Consider the following 16,406-nt stretch of genomic DNA (forward strand, 5'->3'; position numbering starts at 1 on the left):
TAGTCTGTCATGTTTTGTGTCTTTGACGTATAGACACATTTTATGTAGCCTAAATACTGTAAACATCCTGTCTGTAAGCAGAGTGTTATTGTCAGTGTCTATGGGGGCTCTGTGTGAGTGAGACAGGGAGGCAGCCCCAGGCTTGTGAAAGCTACCTTTGTGGTCCTAGGGTAGTGATTGGCTGACATCTTATTCCCTATATAGTGCAATACTTCCCTTGTCTGCCCTTAGGGAGAACTTGGCCATCCACTGCCAAAGGGAACGTCTCCCCTCCTTTCCGGAGCCTGGGTAGATGATTGGTGATTTGAGGGTTGAGCTCCAACGCCACAAACACACACTCCTTTGTGGGTAGTAGTCAGCACGACAGCGCCGCTTGGACGACCCTTAGCAGCCTTCTCCCCGCTGTTCACGCGAAGTGTAAAGGGCCAGGGAGAGGGAGGTTATAGCGAGGTAGTACGCTCAGCTCAATAAAGGAGCTTTTGATTCGCTGGGACCTCGGGTACCAAACCTGTGCCAACTTCATGATTGTGACCGCTTCGGTCCAGCGAATCCTGTTCTGGCAACGCTCGCTCTCGCCTCGCCTTGTTCTTCTACCTTGGAATAACAATAATACTCCTAGATTGAATTTGAAAATTTGTCTTTGTACCCGGATAGTCGTATTTCATCGAGGCTGGTCACAGAAAGGAACCCTCGACTCTTTCCCCTCGTGTGTCTCCGCGCCAGTGATTTTCGACTGAGCCGCACTTGTACTGCTATATTTACAGTTAGAAATATGCCGAGGTCATTCCGAATCGGGAACCCGAGATGGCGAACTATGCCTGAAACGTATTTTTAATTACACAGCGCGCCCTCAACGAAAACGCTCAAATTATGCTTTATTATATGGTTCAAGGGCTTCCCAACCCGAGCCAAGAGAAACTCATTCCATTTTGTTTAAGGGCCTCTTTTCTGTGTGTGTGTGTGTGTGTGTGTGTGTGTGTGTGTCTTCCTAAAGTGGTTTTCAGCCCTGCGAGCCGAGCCTTACCCTCACTTTGACATGGAAGGGCCTCGACGCTGCCAATAAAATAAATACCAGCTGACTTGATTATACAGGGATACGGACCGGCGGAACACTGGGCCCGTTTAGTTTGGAGAACTCCAAATATAACACGCCTTTTCTTTTTTCCACCCCTGAAGAATGAGGGAGTGACAGGGTGAACGAGGGTGTGTGTGTGTGTGTGTGTGTGTGTGTGTGTGTGTGTGTGTGAGAGAGTGTGGGTGTTTGGGTGGCTATGTTCTGTTCTGCCTGTGGCCTCCCCTCTCAGACACCGGTTTAAAGAACTTCCTCTCTGTGAACCATCTTTGTTTGGCTGCAACTGTACGGCTACTGGACAGTAGGTCTTTTTATTAGGACCTCCGTCTTCTGTACCGTCCTGTTGGAAACTCTGGCCCTTTTTAGGGGGAGAACTGTGTTTTTACGAGGCCCACCCAGGCGTGTAACCATCCCATATGGGCATAGACTGACGTGGGTACAGAGCCAGGGCAGCGGTGGCCGCGGTTAGCCAGGGGCAGGGTGGCAGAGGGCACCGACGAAAGGCGCCAGTTTCACTTTGAAGGCACTTTGAGGCTTTAAAGAGGAAACGGAGGTGTCTTACAAAGCGAAGGCTGCGTGTTTAATTAGTCTGCCAGCACCGAAATGAGAGGGAAGGAGAGGAGGTGGTGGCGGACGGCAGAAGGCACAGACAGACCACAACTCCCTCTGTCTACAACGAGCTGAGAGCCCAGAGGCGCCAGCCACCAGCACCTCACAACACTTGCCTTTGTGTGCCTCTATTTTCTCTCTCTCTCTTTCTCTTGGCCCTGTAGTAATACCACCTTGACGCCCAGTGAAGTCCCAGTCTAGTCAGAGATTTAGTTCAGATTGACTGAGATTTGGGGAAGAGACAGAGTGGAGGATGAGGGTGCAGGGGGGATGCGGGGGGTTCTATGAAGTTGCAGTCAGAGGTTAGTGCTTAGAGGGCTTGTCGGAAGTCCCAAGGTTTCCCTGAAGGGGTTCATTTGCACCCATACACACGTTTAACCCCGTGTTCTCCACAGTCCACACTACCTCTCTCTTGCTCTCTGTCTATCCAAATTCAAAACGAGCTGCCTTGCCATTTAAAGGAGCAGTCCACTATTGCCAAAACAATACTCAATAGAGAGAAAGATGGGGTTCATCATTTCATTCCATGTGTTACAATTGTCTTGTTTGAGTTCATATTGCAGTCTTTTACTGTTTAACATTGAGCATTTCTGCTCGTCTCCCTCCCCAGTAGTCGTCAGTCGAACCAGTTGAAGGAGCAGCAGCCCCCCCCGCAGGTCCCGGCGTTGTCCCCGGCCCAGCTCCCCGAGGAGGCCGAGTGCCTCACCGTGCCCAAGTACAAGAGGGACCTGGTCCAGAAGCTCAAGATCCTCCGGCAGGAGCTGTCCAATCAGCAGCCCCAGGCAGGACACTGTCGCATCGACGTCTGCCGCGAGGAGATCTTTGAGGTAAACTGAGGGGGGACCCTGTGTGAACCCTGTCCAGGTGTGTGATTGATGGCTTCATTTTATACTGGATCGTAATGGATTGCATTTTCATGTATATAGGTAGTGCTTTACATTGAGAGGCGTAGCTCAGTCATCCGCCACAAATCAAGCATACATTCTAAAGTAGGCTACACACACCTTCCTAATATAGAGTTGCGCCCCCCCATGCTTTTGCCCTCAGAACAGCCTCAATTAGTCAGGGCATGGACTCTAGAAGGTGTCGAAAGCATTCCACAAGGATGCTGACGCATGTTGACTCCAACGCTTCTCACAGCTGTGTCAAGTTGGCTGGAGGACCATTCCTGATAGATGCGGGAGAGTGGAAAAACCCACCAGCGCTGCAGTTCTTGGCACATACTACCATACCCCGTTCAAAGGCACTTAAGTTTTTTGTCTTGCCCATTCACCCGCTGAATGGCACACATACACAATCCATGTCTACAAGGCTTAAACATCCTTCTTTAACCTGACTCCTCCCCTATGCTGATTTGAAGTGGAATTAACAAGTGACATCAATAATGGATCATACTATTGGCTGACTTTGTCATGGAAAGAGCAGGTGCTCTTAATGTTTTGTACACCGGCATACATGTAAAAATGACACATGCAATAGTACATGCTCGTACACCCAAACAAGCACTTATACTGAAGAAAAAAAGAAATCTATATATATATATATATAAACACAAAAACACACTCGGTTACAAGTCTACAAACATGCACACCCATACGGTTTGTAGGTTGCTTTGTATCCATTTACAGTCTGCAAGAAAAGGCCTATGACAACTGAGCAGTAATACCCCCAAATTCATTACGATTCGCAGTAAAAACCAGAGAGGAAAAAGGCCCCTTCAAACACCACAGTTTCCTCTTTCTTTCGCCTCCTCCAATCATTTGTTCTTCCACGGCAAGGCATTCTTTCAGGATGATTTCAGCAGTTAAAAGTAGGGGGAAGGAGGGGGGGGAGAGAGAGAGAGAGGGAGGAAGGACCTAGTAGCAATTTTTGGGGACGGACATCTTTTGCCGGTACAATTTGAGCAATGAAAAAAAGAAATGACTTCATCCTCGGGACGTAACAGCCACGGGGACACGATGTGCAAGAAAGCAAAGCGAGCGTGCGCCCGTGTGTGTGGCGCGCCCTGCCTGCAATTTCAACAGGGACTGGTGGCATTGTTCGCCACTGACCAGTGTACTGTAATTTCCTAACTAATAACCCTCGCTTCACTCTCCTGCTTCTCCTCGAGCCTGCTTCCTGTGCTTTGCTGCGTTCACAGTTGCAACACTCCTCACAGCTCTGTGCTGTGGTGGCAGGAGTTTGTTTTTGATGGCATCCCTCCTGAGTTACTCTGGACCCTGATAGAGGAGAGGGAGGGAGTGAGAGAGAGCGAGGGGGGGGGGGGGGGGAGAAAGAGAGCGAGAGAAAGCCCTTACGTAATGTAAACGGAGCTAGTGCACGTAAAGCCAACTCACACATGCACTCACTCTCTTTCCCAGGCACATATGTCATGGAGTTGGTGCATTCCTGCTGGTTTCTCCCAGGCACCACTAGGGCCTAGTCTACCAGGAGAGAACGAGAAAGGGGAGAGGTGTACAGCGCTGTCAAACAGTTCTGGATGGTGAATTGACTAATCTGAGGGAGTATTATGACAATGGTAAATTGTCGACCGAATATTGTTGTACTCTGCCCCACTTAAAAAAATACATATATATAAAAAAATAACGGACTTTACATGATCAATTGTGGAATTCGGATCTGGAATATTGTAATCCACTGTTGCTCTTACTGCTGCGTAAAACAACAAGCGCTGTTTAGAACAGAAACAGCATGATTGAGGGTCAAGTTGAATGGCCCGCAGGTTGGCACATTTTGAGATTAGGGGTGTAATTCCTAAGTGCAAAACATTTTGCAGCAAAAACAAGAGTTTCTATTGGACCAATTCGGGTAGGTTCCTCCCTGTTTGGTTCCGTTTGGTTCCTAGTGAATACACCCAAGGTTAACAGACCCATACGCTCGTTTGTTGTGTTGCAGGAGTCGTACCGCCAGGTGATGAAGATGCGTCCCAAGGACCTGTGGAAGAGACTAATGGTCAAGTTCAGAGGAGAGGAGGGCCTGGACTACGGAGGAGTGGCCAGGTACTGCAGTCGTCCACACCTCCAGGCTCAAACGCTGTTTAATAATACCACGAGGTCCACCCAGTGAACAAAATTGTTTTAATCAGTCAGTCAATGGTCTTCAACGTCTTTTCAACCAAAAAGATGCCCTTTCAAACTATTTGTAACGTCTTTCCAACATCTTTTGCTCATAGGGCAGTAGTCCAGAAAGAAACAACCTCTGTGGAAGTTCACATTCTAAAAGCTTGATACGTCAAACAGAATATTCTGGGGGGGCATGTGGCCAACATGCAACCCAAAATAATGGTGTTTCTATAATGCCGGTGTCACGTGACTAACAGGATGTCTGTCTGTCGTATAGGGAGTGGCTGTACCTGCTGTCCCATGAGATGTTGAACCCCTACTACGGCCTGTTCCAGTACTCCAGAGACGACATCTACACCCTGCAGATCAACCCAGACAGCGCCGTCAACCCGGTGAGAGAGAGAAATAGAGGGATCAATGGATACACAGAGAGAGACACATAATAACAGAGAGGAGGAAGGAGAACGAGCCACAAACTGAATTCTTAAGAGAGGGAGGTTCTTGTAGACTGAAGGAGGTGGAGGAGTAGACACGGGGAGAGTCTCAATGACATTTTCTTGATTCCTCGTGTCGTCTCACCACCTTCTCAAGCCAATTGGATGAGAAAGTCAGAGGGGAGGGACCTCGGTATAATAATGATGATAAGCAACATTTATATTATGCTTTTCTCTACAACCCAATAGTGACCACATGTCAATACCACAAATATGCATCGATGGCCAACCTCAAAACTCATCTCTCCCATCTTTTCCTCCAGGAGCACCTGTCCTACTTCCACTTTGTGGGTCGTATCATGGGCATGGCGGTGTTCCATGGCCACTACATAGACGGGGGCTTCACCCTGCCCTTCTACAAACAGCTGCTGGGGAAACCCATCACCCTGGACGACATGGAGTCAGTGGACCCAGACCTCCACAACAGCCTGGTCTGGATCCTGTGAGTGGGAGACACCGACAGGGCTCTGACGCGTTTTGGTCGCATGTGCTCCTAAATATTTTGCTGTGCGACTTGGAAATTTAAATCTGGGAGCATCAGTGCACCTAGGGAAGAAAAAAAAATGTTTAAAAAAAAAACTGCCAGATAATAATTGTTGTAATGATTAGACTTCACTGTACCGCTGTTTCTGAGTGGCCTAGAGAAAAAAACGGTTATTGTCTCTAGCGCAAACTGTTCAAAAGTTGTGACCCGTATTACCTGCGCAATGTTTTTTCCTTCTATTGCGCATTGGTGCTACATCTGGAAGCTTCTCCAGTGACGGGACGCATTTTACGTTCATAAACCGTGGGCCGTTCTAAAACGACTCGCGTGCCGTTAACACCTTAGCTAGCTAACAACCTGGTAACTTTACCAGTATATGCAACAATTCGGCGGCACAGAAAGAATGGGAAAGGGAATAGCTTCTTCAGGAGATCAATGATCATAGCAATGAATGAATGACTGATTTGCATGTTGTCACTCCAGAACGTCACTGACATTCTTAAAGAGACAGTGTACAATTTTCAATGTAATGCATCTCAGTAGGAAACGGTGCTTTTTACACAATGTAAAAACCTAATATTCCATAAATTACTTTGTCATTTCAATGACTGGGATTCGTATCAACATTTTAGCTTTTATAATAAACAAATACCTTTACAGGGTTACATGTTAGTTTGAAGAGCACGACATGTGCTTCAATAACTAACTGGAATTCATATCGGCCCAATAAAGGCTGCTCCAGAGTCCAATGGCGGCGAGCTTTACACCACTGCAGCCGACTCTTGGCATTGCGCATGGTGATCTTAGGCTTGTGTGCGGCTGCTCGGCCGTGGAAACCCATTTCATGAAGCTCCCGGCGAACAGTTCTTGGGCTGACATTGCTTCCATAGGCAGTTTGGAACTCGGTAGTGACAGACGATTTTTACGCTCTGTGTGCTTTAGCACTCGGTGGTCCCGTTCTGGGAGCTTGTTGCACCTAGACGTTTTAACTTCAATATAACAGCACTTACAGTTGACCCGGGTTGCTCTAGCAGGGCAGAAATTTGACAAACTGACTTGTTGGAAAGGTGGCATCCTATGACAGTGCCACGTTGAAAGTCACTGAGCTCTACAGTAAGGCCATTCTACTGCCAATGTTGGGCTATGGAGATTGCATGGCAGTGTACTCGATTTTATACACCTGTCAGCAACATGTGTGGCTGAAATAGACGAATCCACTCATTTGAAGGGGTGTATAGACCTGGACACATACACAGCGTTGATGCAGACATCTACACACACACACACACACACCACACACACACACACACACACGCACACAGATGCATACATATACAGACGCTTGCACACAGACACAATTGAAGTTACGTGAACCCCCGGAGACATACAATACTGTACAAGCACAGCCATACATATTCATACACACAGGATAGCATGTGTAATGTTTGAGGCCGTGAGCTGACAACTTGTTTGTTTTGTATCCATGAAATGCCACTAAAACCCCACCATGAACCAGTTACTCTCCCATCAAGACTAGCGCCCTCTGTTGACAAGACAGGCTAACATGTCCGATGACTAACGTTTCCGTCTTCTGTCCCCCAGGGACAATGACATCACGGGGGTGCTGGACCATACGTTCTGTGTGGAGCACAATGCCTACGGCGAGATCATCCAGCATGAACTGAAGCCCAACGGCAAGACTGTCTCAGTCTCCGAGGACACCAAGAAGGAGTATGTCAGGTACGGAGGAGGAGACCGCCGCCTGGGTCCCACGCACGCGCATACACACAGCCGACACGATACACACAGCCGACGCGATACACACAGCCGACACGATACACACAGCCGACACGATACACACAGCCGACGCGATACACACAGCCGACGCGATACGCACATACACACAGCCGACACGATACACACAGCCGACGCGATACGCACACACACACACAGCCGACGCGATACACACACAGCCGACGCGATACACACACACACACAGCCGACGCGATACACACAGCCGACGCGATACGCACACACACACAGCCGACGCGATACGCACACACACACAGCCGACGCGATACGCACACACACACACAGCCGACGCGATACACACACACACACACACACACAGCCGACGCGATACACACACACACACACACAGCCGACGCGATACACACACACACACACACACAGCCGACGCGATACACACACACACACACACACAGCCGACGCGATACACACACACACACAAACACACAGCCGACGCGATACACACACACACACACACACAGCCGACGCGATACACACACACACACACACACAGCCGACGCGATACACACACACACACACACACACAGCCGACGCGATACACACACACACACACACAGCCGACGCGATACACACACACACACACACACACACACACACAGCCGACGCGATACACACACACACACACACAGCCGACGCGATACACACACACACACACACAGCCGACGCGATACACACACACAGCCGACGCGATACACACACACACACAGCCGACGCGATACACACACACACACAGCCGACGCGATACACACACACACAGCCGACGCGATACACACACACACACACACAGCCGACGCGATACACACGCACAGCCGACGCGATACACACACACACAGCCGACGCGATACACACACACACACACACACAGCCGACGCGACACACACACACGCACAGCCGACGCGACACACACGCACAGCCGACGCGACACACACACGCACAGCCGACGCGACACACACGCACAGCCGACGCGATACACACACACAGCCGACGCGATACACACACACACACACACACACACACACACACACACAGCCGACGCGATACACACACACACACACACAGCCGACGCGATACACACACACACAGCCGACGCGATACACACACACACACACGCACAGCCGACGACACACACACGCACAGCGGACGCGACACACACGCACAGCGGACGCGACACACACGCACAGCGGACGCGACACACACGCACAGCCGACGCGATACACACACACACACACACACACAGCCGACGCGATACACACACACACACACACACACACACACACACACAGCCGACGCGATACACACACACACACACACACAGCCGACGCGATACACACACACACACAGCCGACGCGATACACACACACACACACACACACAGCCGACGCGATACACACACACACACACACACAGCCGACGCGATACACACACACACACACACACACAGCCGACGCGACACACACACACACAGCCGACGCGACACACACACACACAGCCGACGCGATACACACACACAGCCGACGCGACACACACACACAGCCGACGCGACACACACACACACGCACAGCCGACGCGACACACACGCACAGCCGACGCGACACACACGCACAGCCGACGCGACACACACGCACAGCCGACGCGATACACACGCGCACGCACTGCCGACTCGATACACACGCGCACGCACTGCCGACTCGATACACACGCGCACGCACTGCCGACTCGATACACACGCGCACGCACTGCCGACTCGATACACACACGCACGCACTGCCGACGCGATACACACACACACTGCCGACGCGATACACACACACACACACACTGCCGACGCGATACACACACAGCAACCGTCATCACCCCTCAGGTCTGAAGTATACACCTGAAACATACCTTGTGATGATGGAGTGACATCGTTCCTCTTAGAACCAATGGGGTTCATTTATTATTTGATTTGATTGAACCTTTATTTATCCAGGTTGGTCTCATTATGATACAATCTATTTTTCAAGAGAGACCTGGTCCGACCAAGACAGCAGCTGCATGCCAGCCAGTTAGCAGCGCAGTAGTCTCTCCCCCATCCGTAACCGAAGTTACATCTGTCTGGAACATAGGGGATATGAGGGTGAAGAGGAATAACTCCTCTGGTGCGCTGGTTTTTGCGTCACTGATTATTTGGACGAATCACGATTAAGCAGAGATGGTTATTACCTGGCATCTTTCGAATTTCAGAAGGGGAGGGATTCGATTGGCTCATAGATGGCCAAGTATTTCAAAGGACTACGCCTCTTGCACTGAGCCAAATCTCAACCCTTCCCTCCGGAACCAAATCTGAATTTGGTTCTGTCTTTCCAAGATTACCAGCACACCAAAAATACTTATCCCCCAGTCCTGGTTTTGGTTGAACTGCTGTGGGGGTTTCACATGTTGCAATGTTATATTGACTTAGGTCTTCTCTCTTTATAGGCTGTATGTGAACTGGCGTTTCCTCCATGGCATCGAGGCTCAGTTCCTGGCCCTGCAGAAGGGCTTCAACGAGGTCATCCCCCAGCACCTGCTCAAGTCCTTTGACGAGAAGGAACTAGAGGTATGTCGACAGTTGCATATAACATGGTTTAGGAAAGAAATGATTCACTTACTGGAAACATGACATCATTTCTCAAGAGCATACATCTATGTGTGGGTATCCTGAATGGGGGGGGGGGGGTTCCAAGATGAATCTGAGACCTTGGGATATACTTTTTAAATGAAATGAATGGTGACAGCTATCATACTTTTTCCCACGAATATATACACCCCTTCAAACCATCTAATCGGCTATGTTCTCCCCTCTCCTCCCTACCCCAGTTGATAGTGTGTGGCCTGGGGAAGATCGACATAGCAGACTGGAAGAGCAACACGCGCCTGAAGCACTGCACCACGGACAGCAACGTGGTCAAGTGGTTCTGGAAGGCCGTGGAGTCCTACGACGAGGAGAGGAGAGCCAGACTGCTGCAGTTTGTTACCGGGTCATCTAGAGTCCCACTGCAGGGATTCAAGGCTTTACAAGGTAAAGAGATGGGGTGATGGAGAATGGGTGATGTGTTTACAGTGCCTTCAGAAAGTATTCATACCCCTTGACTTATTCCGCATTTTGTTGTTACAGCCTGAATTCAAAAATTGATTAAATGATACACACAATACCCCATAATGACTAAGTGAAAATATGTTTTTAGAAATGTTAAGTTATGGAAAATCAAATGGCTCATTTACATAAGTATTCACACCCCTGAGTCAATACTTTGTAGATGCACCTTTGGCAGCAATTACAGCATTGAGTCTTTCTGGGTAAGAGATTTGCATATCTGGATTGTATAATATTTGCACATTATTATTTTTTTAGATTCTTCAGGCTCTGTCAAGTTGGTAGTTGATCATTGCTGGACGGCCATTTTCAAGTCTTGCTATAGATTTTAAAGCCGATTTTTAAGTCAAAATTGTAACTAGGTCACTCAGGAACATTCAATGACGTCTTGGTAAGCCACCTCCAGTGTAGATCTGGCCTTGTGTTTTAGGTTATTGTCCTGCTGAAAGGTGAATTAATCTCCCAGTGTCTGGTGGAAAGCAGACTGAACCAGGTTTTCCTCTAGCATCTTGCCAGTGCGTCGGCAAGGACTCCCTAGTTCTTGCTGATGACAAGCATACCCATAACATGATGCAGCCATCGCCACGCTTGAAAATATGAAGTGGTCCTCGGAGATGTTAGATTTGCCCCAAACATAACGCTTTGTAATCAGGACATAAAGTTAATTTCTTTGCCACATTTTTTTGCAGTTTTACTTTAGTGCCTTACTGTGAACAGGATGCATTTTTATTTATTTTTTTCTGTACAGGCTTCCTTCTTTCCACTCTGTCAATTAGGTTAGTGTTGTGGAGCCATCCTCAGTTTTCTCCTGTCAGAGCCATTTAACTCTAACTGTTTAAAGTCACCATTGGCTTGACATAACAAAGGGGTTGAATACTTATTGACACAAGACATTTCAGCTTTAGTTTTTTTAATGAATTAGTCAAAAATTCCTCTGACGTTATGGGGTATTGTGTGTAGGCTAGTTACACAAAATCTCAATTTAATCCATTTTAAATTCAGGATATAACCCATCAAAATCTGTCAAAAGTCAAGGGGTGTGAATACTTTCTGAAGGCACTGTAAGTATCGTTATCTTTTAAAATAATTCGATCTGTTTTCTTTTATCATATTTTGGGGTAGAGTGAGGCTATCTCTCCACTACCCTACCAATTGTACCTACAGTGAATAGGATACACCATCTTCATCGATTTGTTTTCATAATTTATCTGCAGATTATCGACAAAAAGGCTACCGGTATGCAAATTAGGGAGCCAAATGAATGGCTCAGTAAGCCTGTGCCCTTGCACTTCGTGGCTGCATATGAAACACGCAAAAGAAAATCTATGAATGTGCCAGGAAACAATTGGCTGTGGATTCCGACTCATCGTTACCACATTTTATATGGGACGTGCAAATTGACTCGTAGACGATGAAAGAGCATCAGGCTCTCTCCCTCTGTGTAGCTGTAACCACAGTGTACACAACACACACCCAGGTACTGGGAGGCGGGACAGACAGCAGATTATCAAACAAGCAGGGCTTCCTTGTCATCGCTCACTTTGTGACTGACAGGTGCTTGTCCTATCAATAGATCGCTAGAATGTTTTTAATATATTTGTATAAAAAAAATAAGTTGCTTAATTGAAGTGGAAAATGTACCTGACTGAAAGTGAGTTTTTAAATGGCTATATAGCTGACACTAGTGGAAAACACTGCGTGTCTCTCAGACTGCCGGAGTTGAACCCGTGTTCATGACAGAGTCGTGGTCGACCTCAGTGGGTTTGGTTAAATCCAGACAGACAGGAAGCCCTGGGGGAACAGAAGACCTCAGAGTGCAGCTGTGTGTGTTTCGGAGTGTGCGTGTTTGAGAGTTGATCTTTCTGTTCAAGCCGTGCGTGTGCGTCTCTGTCTGTGTGTGTGTGTGTGTGTGTGTGTGTGGTGTGTGTGTGCGCGTGTGTGTGCCTGCCTGTGAGTCTCTGTCAGTCTGTCTGTCTGTGTCTGAGGCCAACCCAGCTGGCTTTCTGTATGAAAATATACAGTATATAAAATATACACCCAGTCTTGTGTTAAAACAGCAGCCATGTTTGTTCACATTCTAAACACTGAGTTCAACTGGTCAACTGTCCTGAACTGTCTGACTTCTGTGTCGAGAAATATAATTTGATGACTCTCTTTTTCTCTCTCTCTCTCTGTGTGTGTGTGTGACCCTCCAGGTGCCGCGGGGCCCAGGCTCTTCACCATCCACCAGATCGATGCCAACACCAACAATCTACCCAAAGCCCACACCTGGTGAGTACAGTTACAGTACCACTGCTCTACTTAGACACACAGATACACCCTGCTATAAGACTGCTACTCCATACATTTAACCTTTATACAGGTTAGTCAATTAACAAGATATTCTTAATTACAATGACCTGTCAATGAGGCGAAGCCATGTTATGAAAAGGGTGTCTAATCTCCCAACTAATATGGTTTTACCGGTTTTAAATGCATGTCCAAATCCAATATTAATGTTTTGTATGTAGAACAGTTTAAAGAGAATTATTGAAATGCTTGTTGGCGTCAATTCATCCCGTAGTGGATGGGTTGCCAACTGCCGATTTTGACACGAAAATAAAATGTAATTCCTTTATCGATAGGGAAAGTTAAAGGTTTTTCAAAACTGTCCACTCAAACTAAAAATGTACTCCTCTCTCTTCCAAACTCTTTCTCTCCCCCTCTGCCCTTTCCCTCTCTGTCCCCCTTTCCTCTCTGTCCAGCTTTAACCGGATTGACGTTCCCGCCTACGAGCACTATGACAAGCTGTACGACAAGCTGCTGACAGCCATCGAGGAGACGTGTGGCTTTGCGGTGGAATGAGTGACACATCAGTGGGGCAGTGTGTGTATGTGTGTGTGTCAGCGTGTGTGTATTTTGTGCGGTCAGCGCAGCAAGACTATAGACTCTGCTGTCACCACGGGAACCCTGCAACGTTCAGGAACGCCCATGAGGATTGTGACCACACCCCTTTCTGCTGCCCAGTTCCCCAGGACAATATGGAGACAGACTGCAGAAGGACAGACTGAGAGGCAGACCACACGGGAACACTCTCCTCTCTCTCACTGCATTCTTTTTTAGAAATATCACTTCCTTTTTCAGCTGCTACAGAGGAGTGACGATTACTTACCTTGAAACCCTGTGAGAATGCCAGCTTTTATTTCGTTTTTTAAGTTTTCTTTTTGTAATAGCTTGTATGTAATTCTAATGGTGAAATCCACAGAACAGCCAGTTTTGTGTTGGACCAGGAGTTTTTCCTGACTGAAGAAAACTCTGGTCCCTAGTATGTGCGTTCCGTGAAAGCACTTTTTTTTTTCTCCATTTTTTTGGGTCGTCTGGTGCGATCGAATACCAAGGTCCAGACTGCAACGAGAGTATTTTAGAGAAGTTATGTTGGCTTGGTCTGGGAGAGAGAAATATGAAGGTCCACGCTGAGTAGATGACTAGGGCCGGGGGGGGGGGGGTTCCTGACCATGAGCTAACCAGGAGAAACTAGGTCTTACTGATGACCAATACAGTCTCACACAGCTAACTTCCTGCCACCTCTTGACATCAAAAAGCTAATAGACACGCTAACCTGAACACCTAACTCCGCCCAGCTACACACGGAGTAGACCTGTTGCGCTTTGGTGAAAGTCTGAGTTGAACTTAACGCTAAACATCATTATATCACACTGTACCTTTAAATCACACCATAGAAATTCCTTATCAAACGCTCAAAGTGGGTCGTTGTCTGTTGAGTGGAACTCTGTCCCAGGGACCAGGCTAGTTGAAAGCAATTTGAGAAAGATGTCGGTGTTTTCAAAAGTGACATCCAACCTAAGATGGCAGGATGTTTTTTCCCGTTGCCACTCTAGAGCACTTTACAAACTAAAGGACGTGCTTTCTTCATATTATTAAGTTAAAATGAATATACCACATTTTATTCCAATTTTATTCAATGGAAATATACAGATAAGAAAATATATCTACCTGTAATATTGACTATATATGTGTACAAATACATACCTATTTTGTATATGGCTTGTTCCTCTTTCTATTCATGTACATGCTAGCATGTTGGTGTTATCACAGACCTCTGTATTCTCAGGTGAAGTCATCTTTCTTTGTGAGGCTGACTTGTGAAAGGGGATCTTCTGGTTGTGGAAGCCGTTGTCAGGTCAAACCTGTGACCCTCTCCTTGAATGTGAGCTGAGTTCATAACCTTTAACCTTTTGGCCACTAAGAGACTGAGGTTGGGCCCAGAGAGCGTTCTCCCTGCTAAGAGTTTTTTTTTGTCTAGAAGGGATACAGCTTTTGTCAAAATGGACGTTTCGTAGAAGGTTGAGGAGAATTAACCTAGCAGGTTATGAGAATTAGGTTAGGGTTAGCTAAAACGCATAGAAAAATCACCTTTTGACATGCTGTATCCCATCTAGACATGACCCTAATAGAGCCTCTACCACAACCCTTGCATGAATGGACTTTTTTTTAACAATATTTATTTGCTATTATTTTGTCCCTTCTGAGCAAAATGTGTGTTGACGTGAAAAATTCTGTTGAATGTTTTTTTTATGCTGCCTGTTTTAATAGCAATGGACGTAGACTATGACCATGGACTGTATTCACCTGCGTACATGCAAAATAAAATAGACCCAATCCAGTGTGATCAAAGGTAAAGCAGATTCTCTTCAGAAAGACAATTATCAAGTATCCTGAAATTGTGCTTTTGTACAGTATAAGATATTGTTCATGTGGTAGATCACAAGCAACCTTTTAATTTTACAGAAAATGAATAAAATGCATTAAAAAAAACAAGAATTTTTTTGCACACGCAGACTTGTGTTGCCGTTTATAATCAGCAACTTCCATCTATTTACAAAATAGTTAATGGGTTGATTGACTTTCTATGTAGATATATACGCGTGTAGATATGCACACATAGAGCTCATATCCAGTGCACACACACAGTGCTGTTTTCTGCTATCGACGTCTAACATGATTGACTTTCACTCAGTCTTATGAGATGGTATTGGATGAGGTGGAGTTGTTTCTGGATAATAGATCAGACAATATGGACTGTTGCTTCTTGTAGCATGCTTTGCCAGCCGAGCCCTGCGACTTTTAGTCGCCGACCGGTGCAATTTCTCACATGGTGTAAAACCCACTTTCCTTTATTCTGTGTGTATGTAAGTATTGTGTGTGTAAATTAGTTTTCTTCTGATTTAAACTTTTGTCTGAAATTTTAACATGTTTTTATTTCTCATTTTTCAGTCTATTTTGTATTTATTACAGTGTGTTCATAGTTTTTTCACATCAGCTGCTCTGTGAGCTTCAACTGACACTGTAAATAAGAAAAATAAAAGCGGAAATTATAAACTTCTTGTACCCTTGCAGAAAATAAGCAATAAACTCTGCTGTTTGGAACTCACGGCATAATGTTTCATAGAATAAAGTGTTATGTTTTTTCTTTCCTAGGTCTCATAAAATGAAGGGAATTGGTAAGACATTTCATGTGAGTTGCACACAAAATGAGGGTCAATTATTTACCATGTAAGGCTCTCAATTTCAAAATCCATCCTCTCATCTCCCATTCATCTGCAATGATTTGAAGACTTGACAGGTGAAAACAATGTAGTGGAAGCTCATTAAGATGGCTTTCACCAGGGCTCATTTCCCAAAAGCATCATGAACTTAGCCTTAACATGCTTTTGGGAAACTGGGCCCTGGTCAGTTC

The 16,406-nt window shown here is 46.6% G+C and overlaps 1 protein-coding gene across 5 annotated transcripts in view; it reads left to right on the top strand.

Moving 5' to 3' along the window:
• Positions 1-16,124, top strand: part of LOC106588327 (E3 ubiquitin-protein ligase SMURF2) — a 70,912-nt gene extending 54,788 nt beyond the window's left edge. For 3 of the 5 annotated variants that reach the window (XM_014177201.3, XM_014177215.3, XM_082964977.1), the window contains 9 exons: positions 2,292-2,508; positions 4,577-4,680; positions 5,021-5,135; positions 5,501-5,679; positions 7,324-7,461; positions 10,012-10,132; positions 10,393-10,594; positions 12,865-12,940; positions 13,414-16,124. In XM_014177201.3, coding sequence (XP_014032676.1) covers positions 2,292-2,508; positions 4,577-4,680; positions 5,021-5,135; positions 5,501-5,679; positions 7,324-7,461; positions 10,012-10,132; positions 10,393-10,594; positions 12,865-12,940; positions 13,414-13,513 — 1,252 coding nt within the window. In that variant the 3' untranslated portion in view covers positions 13,514-16,124. The remainder of the gene's footprint in view (positions 1-2,291; positions 2,509-4,576; positions 4,681-5,020; positions 5,136-5,500; positions 5,680-7,323; positions 7,462-10,011; positions 10,133-10,392; positions 10,595-12,864; positions 12,941-13,413) is intronic. The other 2 variants (XM_014177210.3, XM_014177223.3) reach the window with 1 other exon arrangement.
• Positions 16,125-16,406: the final 282 nt, after the last annotated feature.

The sequence above is a fragment of the Salmo salar genome, chromosome 02 (assembly GCF_965601325.2).
Source record: "Salmo salar chromosome 02, fSalSal1, whole genome shotgun sequence".
In the NCBI taxonomy this organism is placed as follows: Eukaryota; Metazoa; Chordata; class Actinopteri; order Salmoniformes; family Salmonidae; genus Salmo; species Salmo salar.